A 25,446-nucleotide genomic window follows, 5' to 3' on the forward strand; every position below is an offset into this window, starting at 1 on the left:
TCGCCGGTCTTCCATCACCCTTGAGAAACTAGACCTTCTGTTCAACAGTCTCAGCAACCTTCTCCGAGCTATCTGGACTCTGCTCAAGCTTGTGTAGCTTCCTTTGTTCCAGATTTCCGTGCTCCATCGCAACAGCAGTATGATACTGCACCGAAGTCTTCCATGGCGCCTTGCCAATATATGGGATGCCGTTCGGATCTTCGAACATGAACTCCACTTCTTCGAGAGTCTTGCCTGCAGTCTCTGGGAATAGGATCGCAGAGTGGATGAGCATGCAAAGATTGAAGACACCGAAGACGATGTAGACTTGCCAGCGACTGGATAGAGTGTCAGCAAATAGTGGTCAAGATATGCAGGAGCTTCGAACTCACATGTTGACGAAAGCGGGAGGAACGAATGCTCCGAGTGCGGTGTTGAAAGCCCAATTGGAACTTGTGGAACTACAAGATGTCAGTAGACCTGATAAGAAGAATCGCTTCTCGATGGGAGACTTACAGAGCAACAGCCTTGCCTCGCAGACGCAGTGGAAACAGCTCTGGAGGGTACACCCATGACACAGGACCTGCACAACCATGTCAGCAAAAGTATTTCGAGATAATCAAGATCCACGAAATTCTTGTCTTACCCCAAGTCGGCGCAAAAGACGCCACAAACAGATACGTCGAAGCAATCAAAGCCTTCGCCGGCGCTCCGGAGAGCTCCATCGAAACAGCTTCAACACCATTCAGACCTCCAGGAACCACACGTCCGTAATTGGCAAGCAATCCAGCATTCGTGAACATCCAGATCATCATCAATGTCGCACCGGCGATGAGCGTAGGTCGTCGTCCCCATCGGTCAAGCCAGATTAGAGCCGGAATAGTCATCAGTACATTGATGATGTACTGGATCGAACTGGCAAGCAGATTTGCATTGCCACTATACCCGGCCATTGCGAACACATATGTTATATAGTACCTTGTTGAGAGGTCAGTACGGAGCATCAGAGCTTAGCACTTAGAATGACTTACATCATGACGTTCATTCCTGTTAGTTGAGACCATATCTATTTTCAACAAAACTCGATTAGCAAAATATACGAGAAATGGGGCAATACCAGTGGGGAGCATACCTGAGTGAACACTCCAATATGTGTGCGGAAAATATAGCGTGGCGCCAAAAGCTCCCAGTAAGTGACATCCGAATTTCGAGCTTCGAATTCGCACATTTCGCGGATGTCAGACAGCTCTTGCGCGACAATCGGTGCATCTGAGTTGCCTTTTCCGTGGACAAGCGTGAGAACTGCTTTGCAGTCGTCCCAGCGATCTTTGCGAGCCTAAGTCGTGTAAGCACAAGATCTCATGTTCTTCGGAGGAGTACTTACAAGCCAACGAGGAGATTCCGGCAAGAAGAACATAGCACCGAAAAGAAGCACAGCAGGCAACATCTGCAAGCCCCATGGAATCCGGAACGTGCTAGTACTATAAGTCGTCGAAGTCTGTCCTCCCACAAAACTAGCACCATAAGAAATGTAGTAAAGAATCAAAATCCCCCAAGTGATCGCCCACTGCTGGAAAGCGACCAATCTTCCGCGTTTCGAAGGTGGTGCGATCTCACTAACATATACCGGTACCTGGGCAGATTCAATTCCCACGCAGAAGCCGTTGATGATTCTGCCTACGATGAGCATGCCGATGTTTTGTGAAGCGCAGGTGATTGTCGAGCCAATGACCCAGATGATGCAGCCGATCATGATGGATTTCTTTCTGCCGAGAATGTCTGAGAGGTATCCCGAAACTAAGGCGCCGACCCAGGAACCAGCTGGCATAGCTGCTGAGATTCCTCCTTGGGTTGATGCACGTGGGCCGGAGCAGTTGACATTGTCATTGAACGGGGGGCCTTCCGGGCCTTGGTTGAAGTAGCAGAGGTATGATGTTGTTGAGATGATGGCGCTCATAGACTGGCAGTGATCAGTTTATGTTATCCCAGTATGAAATTTAATCCAAGAACGAACCGAAATATCGAAGCCTGGCGCATGTGTCAGTACTTGTGCTCGAGTAATCTCACATCATTTCACTCGCAAAGGTATGCGACTTACCGAACAGTCCACCTCCAATCACTGCCACAGCGGTAATGGCATAGATATTGCCTACTTTCCACGGCATGGTGACCACTATCGACTCACTTAGTCGTCACTTCGGGAGAGACAAAATAATGCACGCCAAAGGCGAAGACGTCCAAAAGGTTTTGAAACAAGCAGAGCGGCAGCAAGCAGTAAATATCAACACAGCGCATTCCTCGCATTCAGCTCGCCAGCGTGACACCCCTCCTACCCGATGCCGTTCCAGCCAAGCAGGATTGATCTTCACTGCGCCCCTACTAACAGAGTGCGACGCCGCCACGCCGCAACATCGCATGGGAACACGACTTCATCGTGCTTGGTACGCTCCCATGTGCTGTGCCTCCACATCGGAAACCTCGTGACCCTTTTACCTATCATGACCTGTCGGGCGACGCTCTCCCGACACGCCAAAGCTCCAGCAAATCAGATCAAAAGTTCCAAGCACAATCCCGGCTCCAGAGTTCTTATATACACCAACCAAGTAGGTTAGGATTTGCGCCCAGAAGCACAAGATACCAGGGACAGCTTTCTAGGCAAAGTGGACGCATGAGCAAAAATCCTATGCGGGGTTCGCCAACAGGATTGGTATGTTGCATTGCAAGTTCGCATTCTCAGGGTCTTGAACAGAATCATTGGTCGGTGACGGCGAGGCGAGTTTTTGTCCTCCACTCGCTGCACTCCTCCACATGTATTATGACTCCAACTGAATGCGGGAAGTCTGGGGTAGCGCGGCACATGGCTCGTCAGTGCCACCAATACCAGAGCTCGTGGCATCCTATAACGTTGTCGGAAGAGCACAAAACTTGCACAAAGGTCGCTCCGCATCGCTTCGCTAAAAGGTAGCAGACGCCCACGTTTCGGATCGCTGGCCGGTTGCGCTGCAGGTTTGAGGCCGCCAAGTGCATCGCAAGTACGAGCTGATCTCAATTCGATATGACGATCGTAGAGGTAGAACAAGAGAATCTACTGGCTCCTATCGAGGCACCAACATGTGTTACAGCGCTTGGAGACCGGTGCCGAGAGCACGGAAATGAGCATGCGAAGGTCATGTCGTGTGCATGGCATGTTGTTGGCCTTGTCGCATCTGTTCAATCTATTGTCTGATGTACACTGCGCTGCACTTGAATACCACGAACATCATGTCGCCTGTCGACGCCTATGATGTCCTGCAAGATGTATTCCTCGCTGGTGGAGCCAGAATCACCAGAAAGCTTTCTCCCCAGTTGGCTGGTTGTCACATCGGTCTTCATATCTCCTCGTTCGCGGCCGCCGAAGGCATTGGGATCTCGATTATACGCCAGCCCATCCCTGTTGTACAGCTCTCCACTCGGCCCGCCTAGATGTCCTGCACTGGAATCGCTGCCACCAAGCTGAAACATCTTCCGGAATAGGGGCCGAAGTGTTGAAATGCATCCAACAATGAAGCCGACGCCATTCTCTGCGTAACCCCAAATCATGACATCGGCGACGCTGTAGAGGTAATCGTGGCTGTTGTTGAGGTTGACGGTATATTTGAGCCGAATACAAGCAGACAGGGAGGCCAGGACTCCGAGCGAGAGTAGGAACCCGACCGAGACCTTCGCATTTCTGTTGAGTTTGAGGTTCCACAGCAATGGGAGTGGTCTGTAGCAGTGTCAGCAAGGATGGCCAAACCTCAGATTGTTCCCACTCACATTAGCGCGCAGAACCAGTCTGTGACGATATTTACAGCAGTGTCGGCGTAGTAGATATCCGCAAGGTCCTGGCTAGGCAGACAGGTTCCTCCGGGGATATCAGTATTCCAGGCGTAGCTGACCGGCTTACATCTGAAGATGATGTAGAAAAACGAGATCGCGTTCATGAGCACGAAGCATGCAGACATTGCCCATAGCGCCCAGGTATATCTTGTTTTCGGACCAGCGACACGAATGAGCATGAGTGAAATGCTGAGCTTGATTGGAATAATAGCCAGGCAGAAGAATATCTCGAAGAAGAAGAACCACTGAAGCAACAATTAGTTATTAGCGCTCCAAGGCGACACAGCAGTTCTCACCATCATTGCTCGCTCGGTCTGCGCGTCGTTGAGCTTTTCTTTGTGCACCCCAACACCCAGAAAGGAGGATCCTAAGCAAAACACAGTCAAGGCAGTGTACGGAAGCTGCGTGATGAATCATGTCAGTCCAATCCGCAGTACCAATGGACGGCCTGGGAAGCGAGAGGCGTACCGCTGCCATCGACATTGTCCAATCATCCCAGCCGAAAGAATTGTGCTTGATCCTGGTGTATATGCGCAATGGGAACACTATCGCTGATATCGTGAATAGTGTAATGATTGTCGCGGCCACGTTCGGCGCGTGGTCTTCGAAGATGAAGGTTCCCATCCTGGCTATTGGTCGCGCCAAAAGCTTTGAAGACTTCTTTTCGACCTGAAGCTAAGTCATAAGATCCACGAAGTCCAATGCGAAAGTCGTCAGCATGGGGAGAACGGCAGATCCTCCACCACACGATTAAGAAGTGTAAGAAAGGAACTGGGGCAAGAACAAGCGTTCGTCTGAGATTGATAGGAAATGCGAGAGGAGAGCATGTCTGATGACTGGAAAGCGTCCCTCAACACAGGGCTGAACGTAGGATGTTCTCGACTTGCAATCTATGCGTGACGCGAAACGCGCACCCACTGGTGGGATTTCCACTTTCCAACGAGCATACTTGAGAGGCTCGCGTGGTTCATCTCCCCAGCCATTGGGATGGGTCGTTTGAGCGCTCAGGAGCGCTTCTTCAGTGCTCTGCAAGGAAGATCCCTCGCAAAGCTGGTCAAAAGAAGGCTTATCCACAGAGCTAAGTCATCTTTAGTGATGGTGTTTCCACAGATTGCCGGATGCAGTAGGAGAAACGTGCGAACGGCGGTCGGCCAAGCGGCGGTACGTCTCTTCTGCGCGTAGTGCAGCTCGTCAAATTTTTGAGTTTGTTGCAAGATTGCTCGAGATATGACATGTCAACTCCACTGTTTTGTCGCTTGTGACGAGAGGCAGAAAGGATTGTGACCAGTAGTTAGGCGAGGTTGGTGAAAAGGAGGAAAGTGGATCGGCGTGGAAACTGACGAAAGACCCCCGACAAAGCATGCGATCCCAGCAGAATTGCCGTGCGCTGATCCCGGACCCATCCCACGCGTTGCGTTGCTTGCTCCGTAAAGAAGTGGTTCTTTCGGCATCGTCTGCCGGTTCGGAAAACACGCTGATGTTGGATATTCGGTCCGGCAAACCTGGCATTTGGACTGCCGTGACTCCTTCGTTCATCCAGATGTCGTTCTTGGACTCGCTGGAAAGAAGGCTCCGCGCATGGGACAACCAAGGGCTCATTCGCGATTCTGGCCGGAAGAAGGTCGCGTTATCTTGCAACTTGCCAGCAATGCTGTGACTCCAGCTGCGGAACTTGATCTTCATGCTCATTTGCAGTGCTGGCCGGCATGCTTTGCTCAACGTACCCCAACTCCTAGGGAAAAGACTACGGCCTTGCTGATCTGGCCTCTTCCATGGGACATTATCACAACATATTCACGCTCAAGACTCTTCAATGTACTCTGAGAGCAGAAAAGTATGGCCGACCTGCGTCTCGGCTACGATTGTCCTACCACACTTTTGCACTGCCCCGCACACGGAGGCATGCGCGTGGTAGATCTTCCTGCTGGGCTCTCAGCAGAACACCTTCAATGACTTTCTGATATTGGCTGAGTCGCCTGCATAGCCACTACTGACAGTGAAACTACAGCGTGCGGTCGTCCTGAGGGAAAGATGGCGCTTCAAAGAGGAGTGCGAACTTCGGCCAGGCTCTGCACGAATACACAGCTCAACTCATCGATCCTTTAGCCACAGGCTACGCGACGATGACTTGGGCGACGGCCACCGGCATTAGACACTTTTCAATAGCTCTGCGTCGCGTTGAGACTCTGCAGCATGCCTGCTTCTGATAGGACATGTCCCAGCTGGAGCCTTTTTGGAGTCACTACATACTCGAGGACGTAGTACTATACTTTGCACTGGGGCTGCTCGCAGTGTACATATTGACCAGTAAGTAAGCGGGTCATGCGATACCCCGCCGGCCTCTCTGGTGGTGGCAATCGGCTATGCCGACACTGTCCAATGGACCTCACCGGAGCGAGGACTGTCGGGCAAAGAAACCCATGCTAAGGCTGTGCCAGCTGTGCGTCAGGGTGGCGAGGCAGCTCGACTACATTATACTGCGCAAAGAATGGAGGGCAGGGCATCGATCCCATAAACATGTCTTCCTACCAGCACTCGATCGGTCGCGGACCCAGTATCTTCGCCATGAATGACCAAAACACGGCTATTGGCGCTATCGGTGCAGTACTTGGCTACATTGGTGCAGAGGAAGCCTCGGCGACTATGTTCGAACGTCTACTCTGGCCGCAGCGCGCACATGCTGGGCTTACCTGAAAATCTGTTACGCAATTAGCCATCTTCGGGTCGTCGCGCGGGCCTGTTTATAAAGCTGCCCTGCAAGTTTTGGACAACGCATATTCGCACGGACTGTTGCGAGGAGCTGGTCTCGGTCATATGCTTGGATCTGCGTTCTTTCCGCAATCAGAGAGCGTCTACGTGCTCCACAGCACCGACAATCAACTTGAAGGTCTTACTGAAGCTGCTCGCAATTGCTTGTGGCGACGGGTATCTATGCTGCTATCATCATGTTCACAAGCTATTGCGCAAGATACACATCACAAGATGGAGCGTGGTTGAACACGCGTCCAAGCATCCAGAGCTCAGGTCTCGGTCCACTATATCTTGTTTTCCAGTTTGTTCGTCACTACGGCCACCCAAAGCGATGTAGGAGTCGCGAAATCGCACAGCTTACTCTTGTGATAGCTTCGGCCATACTGTTTCCTGTGGACTTCTCCTCTCTGTCACGATCATGTCCAACACGATGCAGTATTTCTGGGTGTCACATCAGATGTACCTGGTTGTAGCCATGTACATCTCACGCTGCCTTTCGCCCGAACTCTGGACATCGACCGAAGAGTTGATAGCGAAACGAATCGCAACAAGTCCAAACGGAGCTTACCTCGGGGCCAGTAGATCAGCAACAATGACTCGTGTGGTCAAGGCGGAGGTCCATACTACCTCTCATAGCCGGTATGGCCATGCCATGAGCTACGTGAAAGATCTGCTTGCACGCCAAAAAGGCTGCATGAAGTCTGATTCGCAGCCATCCGACAATTCCACCTCGGAGAAACGAGCTTCGACTGGATGCGTTCGAGTATATGGCGCTCGGAACTGATGACCGAAGCAATTGGCAGATCGAGCGGGGCAGGCCTTTGACACTACGCTCATTCTGTGAAAGGAATTTGGTAGCACCAGCAACGTGGCAAGCAAATTCTGCGGGCAGTTCAATACAACCTCTTGTCGCTCTCAAGCTCCAAGACTTGCGTGTCTCATGTGAGTTGTTTCCTAGCATCTAACCGAAAGCACCCCTAAAACCAGTCCATTCGGGAGAACGACCGTGCAAGAGTGCTTGGAATCGGGGAGTCCTGGTGTCCCGATTATGATACCATGCGCAGGTGCCAATGCGTCTCCAATACAAAACAGAGTTTTGCCGACTGTAGGCCAGCAGAAGGCCATAAGAACGATAAAATGTTCGCCCGAGCAATGCCACCGCAATATAATTTTTCGTGAATTCTGACAGAATCCAAGAACTCAGTCTACGCTCTCTGTTGGGGCTGCCAGAAGTGTCCAGATCGTTCCATGCTGGGACGAGATTCGAGCGCACCGCGTTAATAAAGTCAGCGCTATTGTCCGGAACAATCTGACAAATATATCGATAAGGCGGTACGGCTGACGGCGACGCAGCTATCCCTTCATCGTCTATAGCATCCCAAGCTTGTTTCAGAGCGCCAAAGGGACACTTCCAACCTTCGAGGTGACCATAGAAAATGTCAGACAGGACTTGAGTCGACAGCGTGCATACGGCCGTATACTCTGTGCCAGAAGACGCGTCGCCTTGCTGATTTTCCAACAGCGTCGTGTAACCCAGCGGCAGAGTCGAGGTATCATCGATGTGCCATCCTTTACCAGGCCATGAATCCGCGCCGAGACGATGGAGCTGACTTTGCACTGGCTTGTCGGACAGTAGTCTCTGTCCAAGTTGATCAGTAAGCTCAGCTAGCGAGTACGTCACTCCTGCATTGAGCGGATGAGCTGCAGTACCAAGCTTGTATTGAAAGACTTGCATGGTCCCATAGATTCTGTCCTCGAGGCGGGAAGCCCTCCGTTTACTCGAAGAAGTGTACAGAACCAGAGGGTTCTGCTTAAACATCGCCGCAAGACCAGTCATACGCATATGATGAAGGAAGCGATTCGCAAAACTTGATCCCACGTTTTGAACGGCGAGCTCCGTATAGCATTCAGCTTGCAGTTCGAAACAGGCATAGGCCAACATTCCCAGGGTGAAAATGGAAGGGCTCCCATCCCAAGTTGTGACCGCTTGGAGCGGCCTAGCGTAATGTGAAAGGAAATACGCTCGCTGGCTAAGGAAGGCTTCTTGCAATGTCCAAAGAGACGACCACCACGGATCAGCGAACAGCACGTCCAGCCCTGCCATGACCATTTGCTCCCAGTCTCCCATAGTCGCGGCAGCCAATCTGTTACCGCGTGCTCCCGCCCTTCGGCACATGAGCACCGTAGCAAGATGATTTATGGCCGTTTCGTTCCTGGCTAATTGACTCAACCAGACTACAACTCCAGTCGCCTGTCGAAAGATTTTCGCTTGTCGTCCTATCTCAAACCACATCTGGGGACTACCGTCCGTCTGGTCGATACAAGCAATGTCAAGCCAAAGCCAATCCGTCTTAGCGAGATATGTCTTGGGTGCTTCATGTGCGGTCACGTTGCTGTCGAACCTCGCTGCTTGACATGCTTCTTGAAGCACACGAACGAAGTCGTCGGTGGTGTATATGTTCGCGTTGATCCTTGGTACTTTCCAAGTAATGCCCTCGATATGAAAAGCTTTGACATCTGGTTGATCAGTCTCTTTCTTCAGTCGAAATAACCCCCACGTATAGCTTAGCGCGCGATACTTAGGCTCTCTGACTTTGTTGTAACAGTTGCCGGGTGTCCAGACATAAGATGTCATTGTTGGGACGTAGAGAAGACGTTGGGGCCAGTTTCCCAACTGGACGTCTTGCTGCGCCATGGTGGGGTCCATTGTGCACGCTGATGCCAACAGGCGGAAAGTGACTGCTCTTTCACGAGCATCGTGCGCAGATGTAAAAGATATCTACACATCGTCCTAAAGACCAATCGCTACACTGAGCGAGGTCGTACCAATGAGGGCACCAATTGGCTCTCTGTGGCTGTTCAGCTTGCCACACACCTCGTCTATCTCTTGCCAACGAGGACCTACGTGGTCAAATCTTGCAGCTCTGCGGAGTTATGGAAGCTTGCGAATAAATGCCTTAAGTAGCGTAGCGACAGAGGAAGGATGGAAGATGCATTGCAACGATAACGGGTGCAGGGGATGAGAGACGGTGCCAGTGCTACAAGTCTGCGATACGCTCCTGGCATACAACTGAATTAGTAACCTAGTGCCGTGGTTTGATAGAACTAGTATCCTAAACCACTTTGATCACTTGTTTGCTCCAAAGATGCAGCACTCTGCAGCATGTACCAACTCAGAGACAAGCGGTCGAATCTCTGGCTGCAGGCATCCAGCCTCTCGTTGCGAGTAGGGACGTACAGTATCTGTTGAAGACCTATCACTGGCCAGCGCGCGCGACTCTGTATCATAATAGATTGCATTATCTGCTGACCTGTCAACAGTTCTGTGGTTCTCAATATTCGAGTCAGGTGGGGTAGACTTTACCCGATGGTCGATATGCTGAGCGAGGAACAGGCTGCGATACAATATCGCGCTGTACATTATGCCATGCTTGGTGATAATCGGCCGACGGAGCACACCATAGATGTGGACGCAACCACTATAGAACATAGAATAGACAGACGGTTGCTCAGATGAACATCTGTGCAGGGTGCAGAATTCGTCAACGGCACGACATTTGATATCAAATGCAGAGCAAGTGGACACCATGAGGTGATGAGGAAGAACGACCATTTTCCACTGGCGCTCAAATCGCGGAAAAGCACAATCTGCTTCCTGCTTTGCTTAGTTGAAAGGAACTACATGCATTTCAACACATGCTGACGCATCGCATCCTGGATGGACTGATACTATGCCGGAGAGTTACAGACTCAGCCAAAATGGATTCGCATCGCACGTATTCTTGTTGGAGAATATCTTGAGCCCGACTCCATGTGTCTCTCAGCAACTCAAAGGCTGCGCATAAGATGCGAGCTGCGTTTGAGAGCTCTTTACAGGGAAATAGATTGTGTTGGAATGCTTTGACATCGTGCGGACAAAATGAGGGCACAAGCAGTCATAGAAAGAATTCCTGGAAGGGAGAGACGAAACTCGACGTGATGATTGTGCCACTCAACGGCGCACCAATTGTTTATTTAAAGCTATCAATTGCTTCATGCCAATCGCAAGCTAGAAAGCGGGTCTTGCTCTGTTTCTGGCTTGTTGCGAGTTCAACGACTTCGTGCAGCTTTGCTGTGGTCCAAATGCAGCTGTTCGAATGTGATCTTGTTCCTAAGATCTCAACAGACTCTGTATGATTTGTGAAGCTTGTTCCCACGACACGCCAGGGTGTAAACGCTGGTATACTGTTATGAGATATTGGAGAATAGCCATGACCGGCTGGCCTTCATCTTTCCGTTTTCGAAACTCAGCCTGATATAACGTGGCTTCGGCTCCGGCTCTGGCTCTGTCGGATTCCCCTGTACGAGGTCCTTCTTGTTCGTTCTGCCTTTGCGGCGCTGGATCCTGTCGGCGCATTTCCTCTTGCTGCTTCCTTTGCTGTACATGCTGATACTGTCGGATCAGAAGGTCTCTGTGATCTCTGTCGACATGGCCTATATGATAAATTTTCGTCGTTAGTGGTATCCGCGTCGGCCGACCGTAATTGATTCTTGACCTGGTCTCTAGAGATTCCTCGGGATCCATAGGCATTATTCGGATAGCGTTTGGAACCATTGGATCTTCATGTCTGCCAGGAAACTCGGAAACACCAGGCCGCGGTGGAATGATGCTTGTATATATGATACCGTGAACTCCTTTCACGACGTCCGATGCTGCAACGCCTCGTCCACCGTATGTAAGAATCGGCAGCGCTAAAAAGTGATCGGCTGCAGGACTTGCTTCTTCTATCACTACATATCTGCACACGCTTCGGGGTCGAGGATCATCGTTCCGGATGGTGTCGAAAGGTTCCACGGGAGCAGGATCAACGATGCTGCAACTCGGCTCAAGAGCGAAAACGCAGTGCTGTCGAAAGAAGTCTCGTTGGTGGATTTGGAATCTCACAGTTGTCGCGACCCTGCCCGGGAGATGCTGGTAAACTGGAGACGATCGTCGATATGAGGACGCAGGACGTTGCTCTTCCTCCTGGTAGGCTCTCCTTGGTCGATTCCTAGATGCAGTCCAGAACGGAGAAGTGTCATACGGGCCAAACGAAGGTCGAGATGAATGCTCGAAAAGGCGACCTTGGACACGAAGGTCGCCGTCCGCAGGTCGAGAAATTTGATAATCGAAATCGCTGTGCCGAGCTGCAGGCTGGGACGTGCCAGTTTGACCATATTGAGGTCGGGTGCCTTCTCTTGTTGCAACCATCATCTCCGGTCCACCACCACCACCTTCTGTAGGCAGTCCTGCAAACGAGAAATGCCTTCCTTGTTGCGGCGGATTCGTTGCTGATGAGCTTGGGGTAGCTTCTTGTTGATCTAGCCCTCGCGTTTCTTCGGTGAAAATGTCCCGGGGGCGCCATTCCATTACGCGTGCTAATCTCGGCGGCTTATCAATATCTGCAGCAACAGCAATTGGCATCGGTGTCGGTACTACATGTTCGGGGCGACTGTCTGCCGACGCAGAACTGGCTCGTCCAAAATGTGTCTCCAAAGGCGGCGGCCGTATCGCAAGAGATGTCTGAGCTGGCAAATTGGAGGCATCCGTGAGCCTCTTTTGTGGCTTCTGCGCAGCTTTACCTTTGCCTTTGTCTCTTATATGTTGTTCAGGGCGCTCCGGCTGGGGACGGGTGTTCGCGCTTTGAAGCAGTAGGATCCGGTCAAACTGCGCATTCGATGCTCTGAAGAGACGGTCGATCACATCTTCGATAGCTTGAAGACGTTCTGGTATCTCATAAAATTCTTCATCATCTTCATCAGACAATTGATCAGCTTCTTCAGGTTCAACTGGCTGTTGTTCTTCATATGGTAATCGTTCGCCGTTTGCGATTTCGAGGACTGCGCAGGTCAGCGTACTAACATCATAGGACTGGTCGTATATACTCGCCTGCTGCTAAGTCTTGTTCCAGGTCCCCAATGATACCTGAGATACCAGCTGCATCGAATGCCTGTACACAAGACTGTTGCTCGCGTTCCAGCTCGGCGCTCAGCGAAAGTAAATCCGCGACCCACAGTTTAAGCCTGGTTCTTTGACTGGTCCATGAGTTCTCCGTAGTGCGCGCCAGCGGAGAACCAGGCGAAGCATTTCGAACTCGAACGATGACCTGTGTGAGCGAAAGCCGACAGCTTTCGCAACGGGCTTTTAAATCATCCATCAGTATTCCAGGGTTCGATTGACATGGCTTGTGAGGAGATTCAGATGTTTCGTGATATGCTCATGCTTGCCTAGGGAGCGAAGAATGATGATGAGCGTCTTATGCAGTCAGCCGTACAGTGCAGGCTGCGTATTCAGCGAGGCTGACTTCAGGCCGTAGAGTGTGTCAGGCACATGTGTCAAAAGGCAGGAGCTCCAATCGGCCAACGTGATAGCGGTCCAAGTGGCTTGCATTGCTCTAGCAGCCCCTCCAACCATGTGACGAGTGTGCTTCAGCTTGCAGCTTGCACAGAACGTCGGAGTCGTGCACAATAAGACGTCGAATGTCGAGGTAAAGGTTCCACATCATGTGATATCGTTCGACAAATATTAGCACAAACGAACTTTCCATACACTCGATCAAAGGACATAAAGGACAATTTATACCATCAGACGCATGGTGCGTTGGCGTTGCCTTCGAAGTGCGCTCGACAGAAGAGGGGTCTTTGTGCCACACTTGGCAAGGCTGAGCTGAGTGACTTCAAACCACGCTGGCCGGACATTGAGTATCTCCAAGGAAAGCGGCAAGATGGAGGTAGCAGGTGTCGTGCTCAGTGCTATTCCAATCTGCATCGATATTCTGGAGGGCTGTATCAAAGCAGGTGAGCATGTTGCGGCGTTTCGCCAATGGAACATGAGAACTGAGCAGCATCGACGCCTGCTGGTCTCTCGCAAGAAAGACCTCGAATCACTCCTGGAAGCTTTACTGCTCGGTACCACAGAACTGCCCGAGGATCCGGAGATGCTGTATCAGTTCTTGAAACAAGATTGGCACGACGAGAAGTATGTCGACATGCTACACGAGCTAAATGAGAAGCACGGAGATCTCTGGCCGGATTTCCAGGCATTGCTGCAGGACTACTACGAGGAATTGAAACACCTGGTGGTTCGGTTAGGTCTCGCATCGGCTGAGAATCTTGATAGTATAGGTTTCATGCTCTTTGCGGGTATTGCTAACTCCCAACAGCAGTCGAGCAACGATTTGTTGGAAGCTCTGAAGAATGCGCCAGCTCCACGCCAAGGAATGCAAAGATTCCTCGCTGGCATTCGATTCGTTCTTCGGCGAGAGCAAAGCGAAAAGTCGCTAGGAGGTCTGGGTCAACGTATCAGCGAACTACGGTACCGCCTGGTGCATAATGCAGAGATGCAGGTGCGCAAGAGGCAGGCTAAAATGATGAGTAATTCAGCCCAGTCATCCCGTAGTAGGAGCCATCTGGAAGCATTGTATCATTGCTTGGATCGAACAACCCGGTCTGTTCGGAAAAGTTCACCACTCGCCATGGCATTAGGTTTATCCTCGTCCTGGAATGCCCCTTGCGATGAACTGAAGAAGAAGAGGCGAGTATCGATGGTCCAAGGCAAGATGAAATATTCCACTGACCGAGAGTAAACAGATACCACATTGCCTTGCGCAACAGTTCCAGTTGGCAGCGAACCGTTTTCCATATTTCTGACGCAGAAGGGAAGCAAAAGCTCGACAAAATCGGAGTGCTGCCTCCTCCCGTGCGCGACTTGCAGCCACTGATGTCAAGCACTAGCAAGCTTGTGCCTTGCCTTGAGATGCATTTGGACCTGACTGCTCAAAGCTGCCTTAGCGGGCCATATGAGACCTGGTTGGGAAAGCGTTATACTCTTTCCGATAGCAAGGCTAACCTTGAAAGCGTGGCCACCATGATTGGCAAGGGCTTCGTGCTGGAAAGACGACTCCAGCTGGCTGTGAACATAGCCAGCTACGTTAGGATCCTGTTCGGTACCCCTTTTCTTGACACTTCTTGCGGCAAGGATGATTTTGGGGTCCTTACCAGACCCGGCCAGGCACTTGGTACATCCCCTGTGTACCTGAAGAAAGAACTATTTGGCCAGCCAGTGCCAGTAACGTAAGCAAGAACAGCCTTCGGCCGCAAAGCAGTGCTAATCGTTCCCTAACAGCACAATGTCAACAGCAAATTCTCCGATCATACTTCTCATGCTCGGTATTGTCTTGCTGGAGGTATACCTCGATCGAGATTCTCAAGCATATCAGACTGGTAGACAGCCATCATTGCAAGATCTTCAAGCGCATTTGACGACGTGGTGTGGCCAAGTGTCAGACAAGCTACCGCGGCGTTTTCAGATCGCGGTCAGGAAGTGTCATTTGGCCAGTTTCGCAAGCTCAGTGTTCGCGGAGCAGATACCGCAGGATCTGGATGAGATAGTCGATCACATGTCGGTGCTTCATAGCAATGAGCTGAGATGACAGTATACTAGGACCTTGCCGTTTCGGATGTGCTGAGCATAAAAAATAGGCTACTGCAGCTTCCGCGTGTCTGCTTTGTGGGCGTCAGCTCTGCTCCTGCTTTGATGTGTTAGTCACAATACGCCCACTGTTCTGGCCAAGCCATCTCACAGAAAAGCCTTTCACATGCTGCACAGCAGCACCATGTGGACCACAGTCCCTCCATAGTGCATCTTTCCCACGGGCCTCCAGCATAAAAATTGCGGGTCCAAATGCAACGTTTCGTGCCCATGTGGGTTGATGCAACGAACCATCCCCCTCAGCCAAGAGACCGTCCGTCTTGTCAGGATCCTCATCATTATTGCCTGACCACTTTCTCAACCCAAACGAATGTTGCAGTGAAGAGGCCGCCAATTCGGCCCAAGAGCCGAAAAAGCCTCCACACACAAGACATCGCCGCGACGCCACATCAGCCGCATCAAAGTCCTCTCTTGGCGCTTCCCATTCCTCCAAAAACAACATCACAGTCGCCTCATCAACGATCTGAAAATGCCTCCGAACATGCGCCCGCACGTGGTGGTGAAACATCTCAAGAACATTGGCGCAGTTGGTTCTCCACAAGAAGAATGCGCCTCTATGGCTCCAGCAGTTCACAACTTCGGGGACGCTTCGTCCGCCAAGCCCAAAGTTCGTTCTTTTTGCGTCATCGAGCCAATATCAAGACGCCTCCTCCGCGCAACAACACTACCAAGACTTCTTGGACATGTCTTCTACAAGACCTGGCATACGTCTGCCAACGCCCTCTGGGCACGCGAACAGCGGCGAACTCGTGCTTGCAAGCCTGTGCGTACGGTGGGCACGCGAGGGAATGCGCCATCTACGTTGAGTAGGATTCGGCGTGCCCATGGGGTGGTAGGGTCGTAGTAGAGACCGCTCCACTGTCGTGTTAAGTATACTGCTGCGTGCTCTTCCCTGTTCTGTTTTTGTTTTGCCTTCTCTATCTCTGGGCTGTGTGCTCCACTTTGACACCGTTTTCGTGGACAAATCATGGCGGCTCCCAATTACAACGCTCCAGGCGGAGAGCAGCTCGACATCGAGAAGAGACGGGCTCCTTCGAAGGCCTCTTCTTCCAGTGGAGGCAAGGAATACAATGAGGAGATCAACGATGGTCCACCACGACAGGCGAGCGTGGCTGCGAAGCTTCGCAATCCTCTCTCGGGCATGACCGAGGAAGAAGTCATCCAGGATGTAGATGCGTTCGTCGAGGCTCGTGGACTGCAGAATCATCGAGAGGCATTCCGCAAAGGCGGACTGTTGGCACGTGTGTCCCAGCGCTCCCCGGAAACTGGCTTTCAGCGGATCTCTGCTCTGTCAGACGAAGAAAAGAGCTGGCTGCAAGAGGAGAATGATCACAAATGGCGCCAGCCATTCATGTTGTATTTCCTCGTCGTGCTCTGCGCCGGCTCTGCCATCGTGCAAGGAATGGACCAGACTGCCGTGAATGGAGCGCAACAGTTCTACTTCCGAACTTTCAACATCGGAGAAGAGGAAGTCTGGAGGCGTGGACTGCTAAACGGAGCGCCATACCTCTGCTCCGCTCTGATCGGATGCTGGACCAATGCACCTCTCAACAAGTTCTTCGGACGACGTGGTACCATCTTCATTTCCTGCTTCATCTCCTTCGTTGCTGGACTATGGATGGCTGCCGCGGACACTTGGTGGAATCTGCTTATCGCCCGATTCGCTCTCGGTTTCGCCGTGGGCGCCAAATCCAGTACGACACCAGTCTACGCCGCTGAGTCGGCTCCAAAGAACATTCGTGGTGCGCTCACCATGATGTGGCAAATGTGGACTGCATTCGGCATCATGTTGGGATTCGTTGCATCTGTCGCATTCCAGAACGTCGACATCTTGGGAGAAGATACCCAATGGCGATGGATGTTGGCTTCCACGTCCATTCCTCCACTCATTGTCATGTTCCAGGTTTACCTGTGCCCAGAGTCGCCGCGTTGGTACATGGAGAAGGGCAAGTTCGACAAGGCTTTCACCGCTTTGCAGCGCTTGCGATCGCACGATATTCAGGCCGCGCGAGACATGTACTATGCGTACAAGCTGCTCGAAGTTGAAGCTGGAGAGCGAGAGGGCAAGAGCTTGTGGAAGGAGTTCTTCTTCGTCCGACGCAACCGACGTGCCGCACAGAGCTCGTTCTTCGTCAGTAAGTGCATCGATATCAGCATCACCACCGCCAATTACTGACTTCAAATAGTGTTCATGCAACAATTTTGTGGTGTCAATGTAAGCAGGAGATGCCTGAGATCGTGACATGCAATCACTCACTGACATTCCCAGGTCATCGCATACTACTCTACCCAGATCTTCGTCGATGGAGGGTTTTCTGAGCCAAATGCGCTGCTCGTGTCCCTCGGAACTGGTATCGTCAACTGGCTGTTCGCCATTCCTGCGGTCTACACTGTAAGCGAAACCTCTTCCACGAATGTCACATTATCGCTGACCATCTCGAAGATTGACACTTTCGGTCGTCGAAACCTTTTACTGACCACATTCCCACTGATGGCCATCTGCCTCTTCTGGTGTGGTTTCTCTTTCCTCATCCCGGACACGCCCAGCACTGCTCCAGCAGCCGAGGATGGCTTCATCACCGGTCCCGGCAAATTGGGTAGCATCGCAGCGTCCATCTACCTTTTCATGGTCTTCTACTCACCCGGAATGGGACCTGTGCCGTTCACGTACAGCGCGGAAGCCTTCCCTCTGTACATCCGTGATATCGGAATGTCGTTTGCCACAGCTACCACCTGGGTAAGTCACATTAGCTTCAGAAGTGAGAATAAGGTGCTGACTTTCTACACCAGGGCTTCAACTTCATCATCTCCTTGACCTGGCCAGCTTTGCGTGCGGCTTTCACGCCCACGGGAGCATTCTGTTGGTACGCCGGATGGAACATGTTTGGCTGGGTCTTCTCATACTTCTTCCTTCCCGAGACCAAGAATCTCACGCTGGAAGAGCTGGATAATGTTTTCAACGTCGGTAATCGGCAACACTCCAAGTACTATGCGGAGAAGTTGCCATGGTACTTCAACAAGAACATTATGCGCCGCGATGTCGCGCCTTTCGAGCCGCTGTACGAGTTCGCGGATCCGGAAGCAGAGACTGAACGCCGCGCAAGTCTCAAGGCGTGAACGAAGTCGGGCCCGATGCAAGCACAGTAGATAGCATCATATCGCATACAGCATAGTCCTTGATCTTCAGCCAAGGGATAATGATTAATGATCCAGGAAATACCTGCTGCCACTCTCAGACGGCTGGTGCCGTGCGCTTATTGATCCGTGAAGACTTGTGTGGCCGGCGACTGGCGGACATTTTGTGAGACATGCGGTAACCAGCTAAACCAGTTTTGAAGATGCAGAATATCGCAAGGCGAAGGGTCTGGAATTGTCGTTCGTGTGGCCGTTGCGGGCAGAGTTTTTCAAGCAAGATGAGCCGAAACATCCACTCCCAAAGAGGCAATGCTCTGCTCTTCAACACCGCCTCAACCTGGCCTTTGTGCTGCATGTCTTCGTCAACCGCATTCTATGACTTGTCATTCTTGGTCCGAATGGAAGCAGGTCAACTTTGCAAGGTCGCGACTGGCGTCGACGGTATGCACGCGTAGGCGGTGCTCCGGCTTGGCACGAGTGTCGAGAAAGCTCAGGCGCACTCTCGAGGGCCGTTCCTTGTCGGGAGAAGATTTATGTTTCCTGCCACTTGGGACGTGTCACGACCGGCATGCCTGTATACGATAGCCGTTTCTTCCCCCATCCTACGCAGCCAAACGGCGAACGCTGCGACTCGATGCCCGCCGGCAGCATTCCAGGTAGAATGCACCGCATCGGGTGAGATTGGTGAAGCTGTTTGGAGTAGAAGCAGCTGCAAAGACTGAGCCAACGCACAAGCAGGGAAGTGCAGAGAAGGGGACGAGATGTTTTGCTCACAGACCAGCATCAAATGTCCCGGAGCGTGTCATCATCCCGGCCTGGAGACGTTGGAAGGCTGGACATCCTGCTGCAGTCCAGTCGACAGGAGACACGCTGCAATCTGTGGTTTGGCTGGAGCGTGTCAAAGTGGTGGCTGCTGTCAAAGATGCAAGCTGGATCAGTGCGCTGTTGCGCCGAGTCGGGATGTCGTGGTGAAGCCAAAGTCTGCTACTCTATTCTGGGAATAAGGGAAAGGGCCAGCCACGGCAGTGGGAGCCGACGGACTATCCGCAGGAGCAGTTCAACTTCGACTTCATCTCACCACACAGCTGGCGATTAACCCCAGACTCTGCAGATCATCCGCTGACGCCTCCTGACTGCCGAGGACCGCCCTCCTACATCACGCAACATGGGAGCCTGCTGCCTTGTAATGCTGATTTCCTGCGACTGGATCTGCACAAAGAGCACCATCGCAGACATCAGCTGAAACTGTCGCTGATGGCACCACATCTGGCCACCACGTGTACCAGCGAGGCCCGCTATGAGACGCTGAATGGCAATCATTCCTTGCAGTGAGTTGGCTGAAGACAAAAGCATCTGTCGATCAAAGGATACCCATGTCTGTCAAGCTCCAGGTGCACCAGTCTGGTAGGTTTCGGTGAACCCTGGGGTAATGCTGAGCTTGTACCGGAAAGAGATCATGCATTGATGACCAACAGCCTCCTTATTGGCACGGCCTGCCGTCACACTCAACGGATCCCCGGATCTCGGCCACGATGCTGTATGTACAAGTCTTCAAACAGCATGGAAGCCATACCAATATGGCTGCTTGGACCCAGCCTCGAAGCATGGAAGCTGGCAGACGTTAACAAAATTTCCTCGAAATACTCAGAAGCAACAGCCTTGCACCACGTTGGCTCAAATCGCTGATTTTAGTTGAGCTGTCTCGCATTCCCGGCGTGCTGCATGTTTAAACATTCTGCTGGATGACGACTATATCAATGTTCGCTGTGCCCTTACCACCGAACCCCATGGGATTCCCCCTTCAGCTATCCCTCTTCAACTTCGAGAAAGAGATGGCTTCCAAAGAAGAGAAGAAGCTCCGCTTGGAGCGTGCTAATACCACAATCTCGAACCCGGTGGCCTACGTCGCCACGATAAACAATGAGAAGCGAAGCAAGGACATCGACGAGGCCTATGACTATCTTCACAGCAGGGCGGACTTTGTGGGCGAGCAAGCGATCGACATTAAGAAGCTGCAGCGCAAAGTGGACTGGCGCATCATGCCCATCATGTTCCTCATCTTTGGACTGCAATTCCTCGATAAATACTTGCTGAACTACTCCATTGTTATGGGACTACCCAAGGACCTGAAACTCAAAGGAAACGATCTCAACAATATCGCATCTTCGCTGTGGTGGACGTATCTTGCAGTCTCCCCACTCGTCGCATTGGCGATGAACAAACTGCCGCTGGGCAAATGGCTGGGAGTTGCTATGAGCATATGGGGCGTCACTATCGCATGCGTCGCGGCAGTCAAGACATATCCACAACTACTCGCAATTCGTTTACTGATGGGCGCGTGTGATGCTGCGCTCGTCCCCGCGCTGATGCTCATCAGCTGCCACTACTACCGAAAAGACGAACAAGCAGCGAGATTCGCGATCTGGTTCTCTAGCATTGGATTTGCGGTCATTACTGGTGGTTTGATCTCCTACGGATTCCAGCACGTCACAACCTCTTCGATTGAATCATGGCGTGAGTTCTACTGTGGAGACATGAAGCGTAGAAGCGAACTAACGGACTACAGGCATAATGTATCTCGTAATGGGTGTCATCAGTTTTTCTGTGGGAGTTATCTGCCTCTTCCTCATGCCCGACAGCCCAATCCGCGCCAAATTCCTCAACGACGCCGAAAAGACCGCTCTCATCCACCACGTCTCCGTCAACCAGACTGGCATCACAGGCCACAAAATCGAATGGCACCAACTCCGAGAACTAGCCCTCGACCCTCAGATCTACCTCCTCGTCATGATGAACATCTTCATCTCACTCGGCTCAGGAATCCTCGGCACCTACGCCTCAACCATAATAAAGTCCTTCGGCTACGACTCCAAACAAGCAGCCCTCCTCACCACCCCCGGCGGAGCAATCTGCGTCGTCACATGTCTGATCTCCGCCATCGTAATCCGCTACCACATCATGCCCCGCTGGCTCATTTCCGTCTTAGGCTACTGCTTCTCCTTCACAGGCGCCTGTCTCGTAGCCTTCTCCCCCCACCAAAACAAAGGCGCCCAACTCGCCGGAATCTACCTCGTATCTTGCAGCCTTTTCACCTCCGGCATCAAACTCCAATGGATGTCAGCCAATATCGCCGGCCACACGAAACGTTCTGCCGCAACAGCTATTATGTCTGGTACAATTTCTATCGGAAATATTGTCGCGCCATATGCTGTGCAGCCAAAAGAAGCACCATACTATCAAACTGGCAAAGATATTCTTGTTGGAGCGAAAGGCTTGCCAATTCTCATGTTATCGTTACTGGCGAGTTACTATTACCTTATGAATCGACATCGGGATCGCAAGTATGGGAAACCGCACACTGGGACATCAATGGATCCGGAAGCACCAGTCATGGCGCCAGATGATAGTGAGGACCAATGGCAAAATCTGACAGACAAAGAACGGAAGAGTTTCAGATATGTGTACTAGACAATACTAAAATGATGCATCATATAGCATACATAGCGATGGCACGAATTTCTTTGCATGTTTACTCTTGCATTTTCTTTGTTCATGGTCCACACGTGCTCTCGTTCCCTTTCCGTCTCCCACAGCGAACCTGAGGCGACAAAAGTGCAGCACCTGGAGGCAATCCGAATGAGCATCACATCCCATCACGAAACACCTGCCTAACTCTCCCTCCTTCACAGCCCTCCATATCATTACCCGTCCGGATCGCCGAGAGTCCGCCCATACCGTACCCCTATCCTCAAGATCATTTCAACAAACTTCCACAAGCTGACACCACGGATCTGAGTCCGCGAACAACCTCCTTCCGAAAGTGCAAACTTTTGAAGGCAAACGGCTGCGCGACAATGCCGACTTTGTTGAGTTTATTGGAAAGTGCAATCTGCGTCGGAAGAGAATCAGAAAGGCCGGCCGATATGAGGAGATCCGTGGAGCGTCAGCATCTGCGAGATCCGCTGGGATGTGATCACATGTGAAAATTCCGGCGAAAATCATACCGAGCCCAAAAGACGGCCTGGCAGTGGCTCTCTTGACAAAGGAAACGCCGCACTAAATCGTCAGCTACTCTTTCAGAACATAGTTGTCAGGCACGAATTGTATATTTCGTAGTATGCTCATGTATTCCATTTCGTGGTACGTAACGCTACTACCAATACCAAATTCAGCCAGCCTATCCCTCGTTGCTCGCAGCGTCAAAGTAGCCATAGCCGGAATTGTGGTGGTTGTAGAAAAGGAAAACAAGCATTAGCGTGCCCAATAGCAATTCGCCTTGCGTGTCGTTCAGAAGGGACCCATTCTCCCGTCTGCGCATGTCCTCGTAGCTTCTCGCAGAGAAGCGAGTTCGTGATCGTGAAGTCGTGTCGCCGTGCACCGGACCAGCCGGGGGCAGCGAGTTGTACCTGCCGCAGCCGACCTGCCTAGTGCACGTAGGATGCGATGTGTAGTCGCTGCCGGGTAGGCATTGCTCCAACTTCGCGATATCCTCGACGCGCCGCAGACGGTTCACATGTCGTGGGTTATGAGCCTAGAAACCGTGGACCTTGATGGTCTTGGCATCTAGCTCGAGTCCCTCTTTCTTGTCGACCAAGAATTCCTGCACATCCTTCCGCTGATCGCCCTGGAGCTGGATCACCTCTCCCATCTCGGTGTCGTTGACGATGGTGCCATTGCAGGCAAACTTCTTCTTGATGACCTTGAGGATCTTCTTCTGATCGAACTTCTTCGGGAGTCCTTGCACGGTAGTCAAGGTCTTACGACCATTGCGCTCTACGCGAGAGTCAGCCGGAGGTCGAGTCGACAAAAGGGTGCGGGGCGATACATACGCTGGATACGGATATGAATATAGTTCTGCGACTGCTTGGTCTCACCGTCGCCGTCGGCATCTGCCTCGGCGAAGGGGTCTAAAGTGCATGTGTGGTTAGCTTGTATTCCTGGAAGGTGATACGTGGTATTGTGGGCAGCGAGGCAACATGACTCGAGGCGACAAGCGGCATTCCACCTCCGCCGCCGCGGTCGTCACCACGTTGCAGCGGTGTGGGCGGTGAGCCAGCAAGCCGCGCGGCAGTGTGGTGTCATGTGCGACGTGCTTATCGCGAGGCTGAGTGGGCGTGTGGGCGGCGACTCACCAAAAGACTTGAGGTTCTCGATCTGGCCGGACATACGCAGCTGTGTCGTCGGTGTCGCGGGGTGGGTAGTGTGTTGGCGCGTGTGGTGCTCGAAGTAGCGGTGCGGTGAGTTGCGGCGGCGGTGGAGTGGAGAGTGGTGTGGTTGCGGGTGTTGTGGTTCAGGTGCAGGTTCTTGGAAGCAAAGCGAATGAAGGAGGGGAGAAGAAGGCGGGACCGGTGCACGGCGGCTTGGCGCTGCCCTGCGTCACTCGACACTCACCCAACCCACGCCTTCCATCGCCGGCCACCACCGCCGCCCATCCTTCCTTCACCGAGGCACGCGCCATTCACCTGCTCCGTTCCAGATATCGCCACTCCACCGACGATGATCATGAGTCGCGCTCGAGTGCACGACGTCGCTGTCCGGTGCCTCCCCAGTCAAGACCGTCGGCGGGATGCGGTGGCGAATTCAGGCGATACTCAGCCTCGACTTGCGGACCGTACAGCCTGGTCGCTGTCCACGCGATCACAACACTGATTTCGACACATCCAGATGTCAGGCTTCAAACCAGGCTCTTCAGGCTCCAATTCAGGCACCACCTCAGGCTTCACTTCACCTCAGGCTTCACAAAGATATTGTCAATCTGGGGCTGGCGGCCAGCCGACCCAAACAAAGACTTCATCACTCCTACGTCTTCACTGTCTCTTCGCCTTTGTTGGTGACGGGATGCTCGCGAATGGCCGCTTTGTCACTACAAGGCATTGTATCGCGCCTTTGTTTTAACTCGAATACATTAACCTTACAGTCTGCCCGGTAGCCGTCCCACACATCAACCCCATTTCACGACTTCAAAGCAGTTTACCCAAAAACAAACAGACTTCATCAAGATGCGCTTCGAGTTCACAGTTCTCCTCGCCGCCACTGGTGCGCTGGCCGCGCCAACTATCCCAAACACTACCACTGAAACTCCAGACGAGCTGGTCAAGCGAGGGAGCGCCCTCGCATACGATACTTCAAGCTGCAAAGGATTCAAAAACAGCTTTTGGGATGTCAACCAATCCATCTTCCAGGTGACAATAGGCCGGCCTTATCTCGGCGGCTCAAGATGCGGCCTCGTAGAGGACAAAGTCACCAAGTTCTTCCACGTCGACGGCTTCAAATGCAAAGGTGCCAAGGACAACAAGAACACTATCCTTCAGATCAAGAGCAACATGGATCACGAGAATATCCAGCAGATCAACATTGGCCTGAAGAACGCCTACCCTGAGATCAACTTCGACTGTCCAGACGACTCGTACCACATGCGATAAGTGAGCTATTATTTGAAGCCATGCTTCTGAGCCAAAGACTAAGTATCGCAAATTTTTCTATGTCTCAAAGACTAAACTGTTTGATACAGAACATGAAAGCAAGTATTGCAATCCATCACTTTCCATTCGCTAGTTACTTTCCTTTACTTCAAAATTCACCAGCGTCCCCACGAGCTTCACTCTACCCAGACCCAAACTTAACTTTATACTCATCACTACCACTGGTACCTCAATGTCCTTAAAAATGCCAGAATCAGCGGCCTCATTGCCCATGAGATTAAATACTACCTCTCCCCTATCCCTCCCCTTCCGCCCATTCTCTCCAAATCTCACACAAGATCCGTGCTACCAAACCTTCAAAACCACAGCTAAGACTCCAAGCACAACTTTCAGAGAATACCAAACCCACACAAGACCCTCACCAGTGACAATGAATCACCAAACAGCAAACTTGCTTCTGCTCCCGGTGCCATACATCCACCTCTTCCAAAGCACCATGCAACTCAGCCCGAAGGCCATACTCCGAGCCAAGATGCAAGTTCTCGATAAAGAATATGAGGTACTGGATGGGCTGAGTGATGCCGAATGGGACGGACAGAGGCAGAAGGAGTGGGAGATTCTCCTCTTGAGAATCGAGGCGGCGGAGTGGTTGGAGGAGGAAATGCGTAAGGGGAATTGACTGGGATGATGACTCCAAGGTGAGTAGCCTGTCCAAGCGCATGAGGGAAGAGATGCTCGACTGCGAAGTGTTGCGGGTTTGGGAGATACAGTTGATAGATATGTGTAACGATA

The 25,446-nt window shown here is 51.9% G+C and overlaps 11 protein-coding genes across 11 annotated transcripts; 6 read left to right on the top strand and 5 right to left on the bottom strand.

The window, feature by feature from the left end:
• Nucleotides 1-28: 28 nt before the first annotated feature.
• On the bottom strand, nucleotides 29-2,144 carry RHO25_002258 (uncharacterized protein; the record flags this gene model as incomplete). Its single annotated transcript, XM_023594879.2, has 9 exons — nucleotides 29-317; nucleotides 372-440; nucleotides 496-562; nucleotides 626-957; nucleotides 1,011-1,045; nucleotides 1,112-1,315; nucleotides 1,364-1,939; nucleotides 1,994-2,007; nucleotides 2,078-2,144. 9 exons carry the CDS (start codon nucleotides 2,142-2,144, stop codon nucleotides 29-31), a joined length of 1,653 nt encoding a protein of 550 aa, XP_023460214.1.
• A 1,045-nt stretch (nucleotides 2,145-3,189) lies between these two features.
• On the bottom strand, nucleotides 3,190-4,461 carry RHO25_002259 (uncharacterized protein; the record flags this gene model as incomplete). The annotated part of the gene is made up of 4 exons (XM_023594878.2): nucleotides 3,190-3,724; nucleotides 3,775-4,082; nucleotides 4,134-4,238; nucleotides 4,306-4,461. 4 exons carry the CDS (start codon nucleotides 4,459-4,461, stop codon nucleotides 3,190-3,192), a joined length of 1,104 nt encoding a protein of 367 aa, XP_023460211.1.
• A 3,088-nt stretch (nucleotides 4,462-7,549) lies between these two features.
• Nucleotides 7,550-9,283, bottom strand: RHO25_002260 (uncharacterized protein; the record flags this gene model as incomplete). The annotated part of the gene is made up of 1 exon (XM_065602213.1): nucleotides 7,550-9,283. The coding sequence occupies one exon, from the start codon at nucleotides 9,281-9,283 to the stop codon at nucleotides 7,550-7,552; it is 1,734 nt and encodes a 577-aa protein (XP_065458285.1).
• A 1,455-nt stretch (nucleotides 9,284-10,738) lies between these two features.
• RHO25_002261 (uncharacterized protein) lies at nucleotides 10,739-12,764 on the bottom strand (the record flags this gene model as incomplete). Its single annotated transcript, XM_065602214.1, has 2 exons — nucleotides 10,739-12,447; nucleotides 12,533-12,764. 2 exons carry the CDS (start codon nucleotides 12,762-12,764, stop codon nucleotides 10,739-10,741), a joined length of 1,941 nt encoding a protein of 646 aa, XP_065458286.1.
• A 567-nt stretch (nucleotides 12,765-13,331) lies between these two features.
• Nucleotides 13,332-14,192, top strand: RHO25_002262 (uncharacterized protein; the record flags this gene model as incomplete). The annotated part of the gene is made up of 1 exon (XM_065602215.1): nucleotides 13,332-14,192. One exon carries the CDS (start codon nucleotides 13,332-13,334, stop codon nucleotides 14,190-14,192), a length of 861 nt encoding a protein of 286 aa, XP_065458287.1.
• A 281-nt stretch (nucleotides 14,193-14,473) lies between these two features.
• RHO25_002263 (uncharacterized protein) lies at nucleotides 14,474-15,038 on the top strand (the record flags this gene model as incomplete). Its single annotated transcript, XM_065602216.1, has 2 exons — nucleotides 14,474-14,679; nucleotides 14,732-15,038. 2 exons carry the CDS (start codon nucleotides 14,474-14,476, stop codon nucleotides 15,036-15,038), a joined length of 513 nt encoding a protein of 170 aa, XP_065458288.1.
• A 1,026-nt stretch (nucleotides 15,039-16,064) lies between these two features.
• RHO25_002264 (uncharacterized protein) lies at nucleotides 16,065-18,214 on the top strand (the record flags this gene model as incomplete). The annotated part of the gene is made up of 5 exons (XM_023594877.2): nucleotides 16,065-17,232; nucleotides 17,284-17,312; nucleotides 17,367-17,489; nucleotides 17,541-17,834; nucleotides 17,888-18,214. The coding sequence occupies 5 exons, from the start codon at nucleotides 16,065-16,067 to the stop codon at nucleotides 18,212-18,214; spliced, it is 1,941 nt and encodes a 646-aa protein (XP_023460212.1).
• Nucleotides 18,215-19,989: 1,775 nt separating this feature from the next.
• RHO25_002265 (uncharacterized protein) lies at nucleotides 19,990-21,700 on the top strand (the record flags this gene model as incomplete). Its single annotated transcript, XM_023594876.2, has 2 exons — nucleotides 19,990-20,746; nucleotides 20,799-21,700. 2 exons carry the CDS (start codon nucleotides 19,990-19,992, stop codon nucleotides 21,698-21,700), a joined length of 1,659 nt encoding a protein of 552 aa, XP_023460217.2.
• Nucleotides 21,701-22,763: 1,063 nt separating this feature from the next.
• On the bottom strand, nucleotides 22,764-23,398 carry SUI1 (Eukaryotic translation initiation factor eIF-1; the record flags this gene model as incomplete). The annotated part of the gene is made up of 3 exons (XM_023594875.2): nucleotides 22,764-23,005; nucleotides 23,062-23,139; nucleotides 23,365-23,398. 3 exons carry the CDS (start codon nucleotides 23,396-23,398, stop codon nucleotides 22,764-22,766), a joined length of 354 nt encoding a protein of 117 aa, XP_023460218.1.
• An 833-nt stretch (nucleotides 23,399-24,231) lies between these two features.
• On the top strand, nucleotides 24,232-24,654 carry RHO25_002267 (uncharacterized protein; the record flags this gene model as incomplete). The annotated part of the gene is made up of 1 exon (XM_023594874.2): nucleotides 24,232-24,654. The coding sequence occupies one exon, from the start codon at nucleotides 24,232-24,234 to the stop codon at nucleotides 24,652-24,654; it is 423 nt and encodes a 140-aa protein (XP_023460215.1).
• Nucleotides 24,655-25,084: 430 nt separating this feature from the next.
• Nucleotides 25,085-25,333, top strand: RHO25_002268 (uncharacterized protein; the record flags this gene model as incomplete). Its single annotated transcript, XM_065602217.1, has 1 exon — nucleotides 25,085-25,333. One exon carries the CDS (start codon nucleotides 25,085-25,087, stop codon nucleotides 25,331-25,333), a length of 249 nt encoding a protein of 82 aa, XP_065458289.1.
• Between the last annotated feature and the right edge of the window lie 113 nt (nucleotides 25,334-25,446).

This window comes from Cercospora beticola, chromosome 2 (genome assembly GCF_033473495.1).
Source record: "Cercospora beticola chromosome 2, complete sequence".
NCBI classification, from domain to species: domain Eukaryota; kingdom Fungi; phylum Ascomycota; class Dothideomycetes; order Mycosphaerellales; family Mycosphaerellaceae; genus Cercospora; species Cercospora beticola.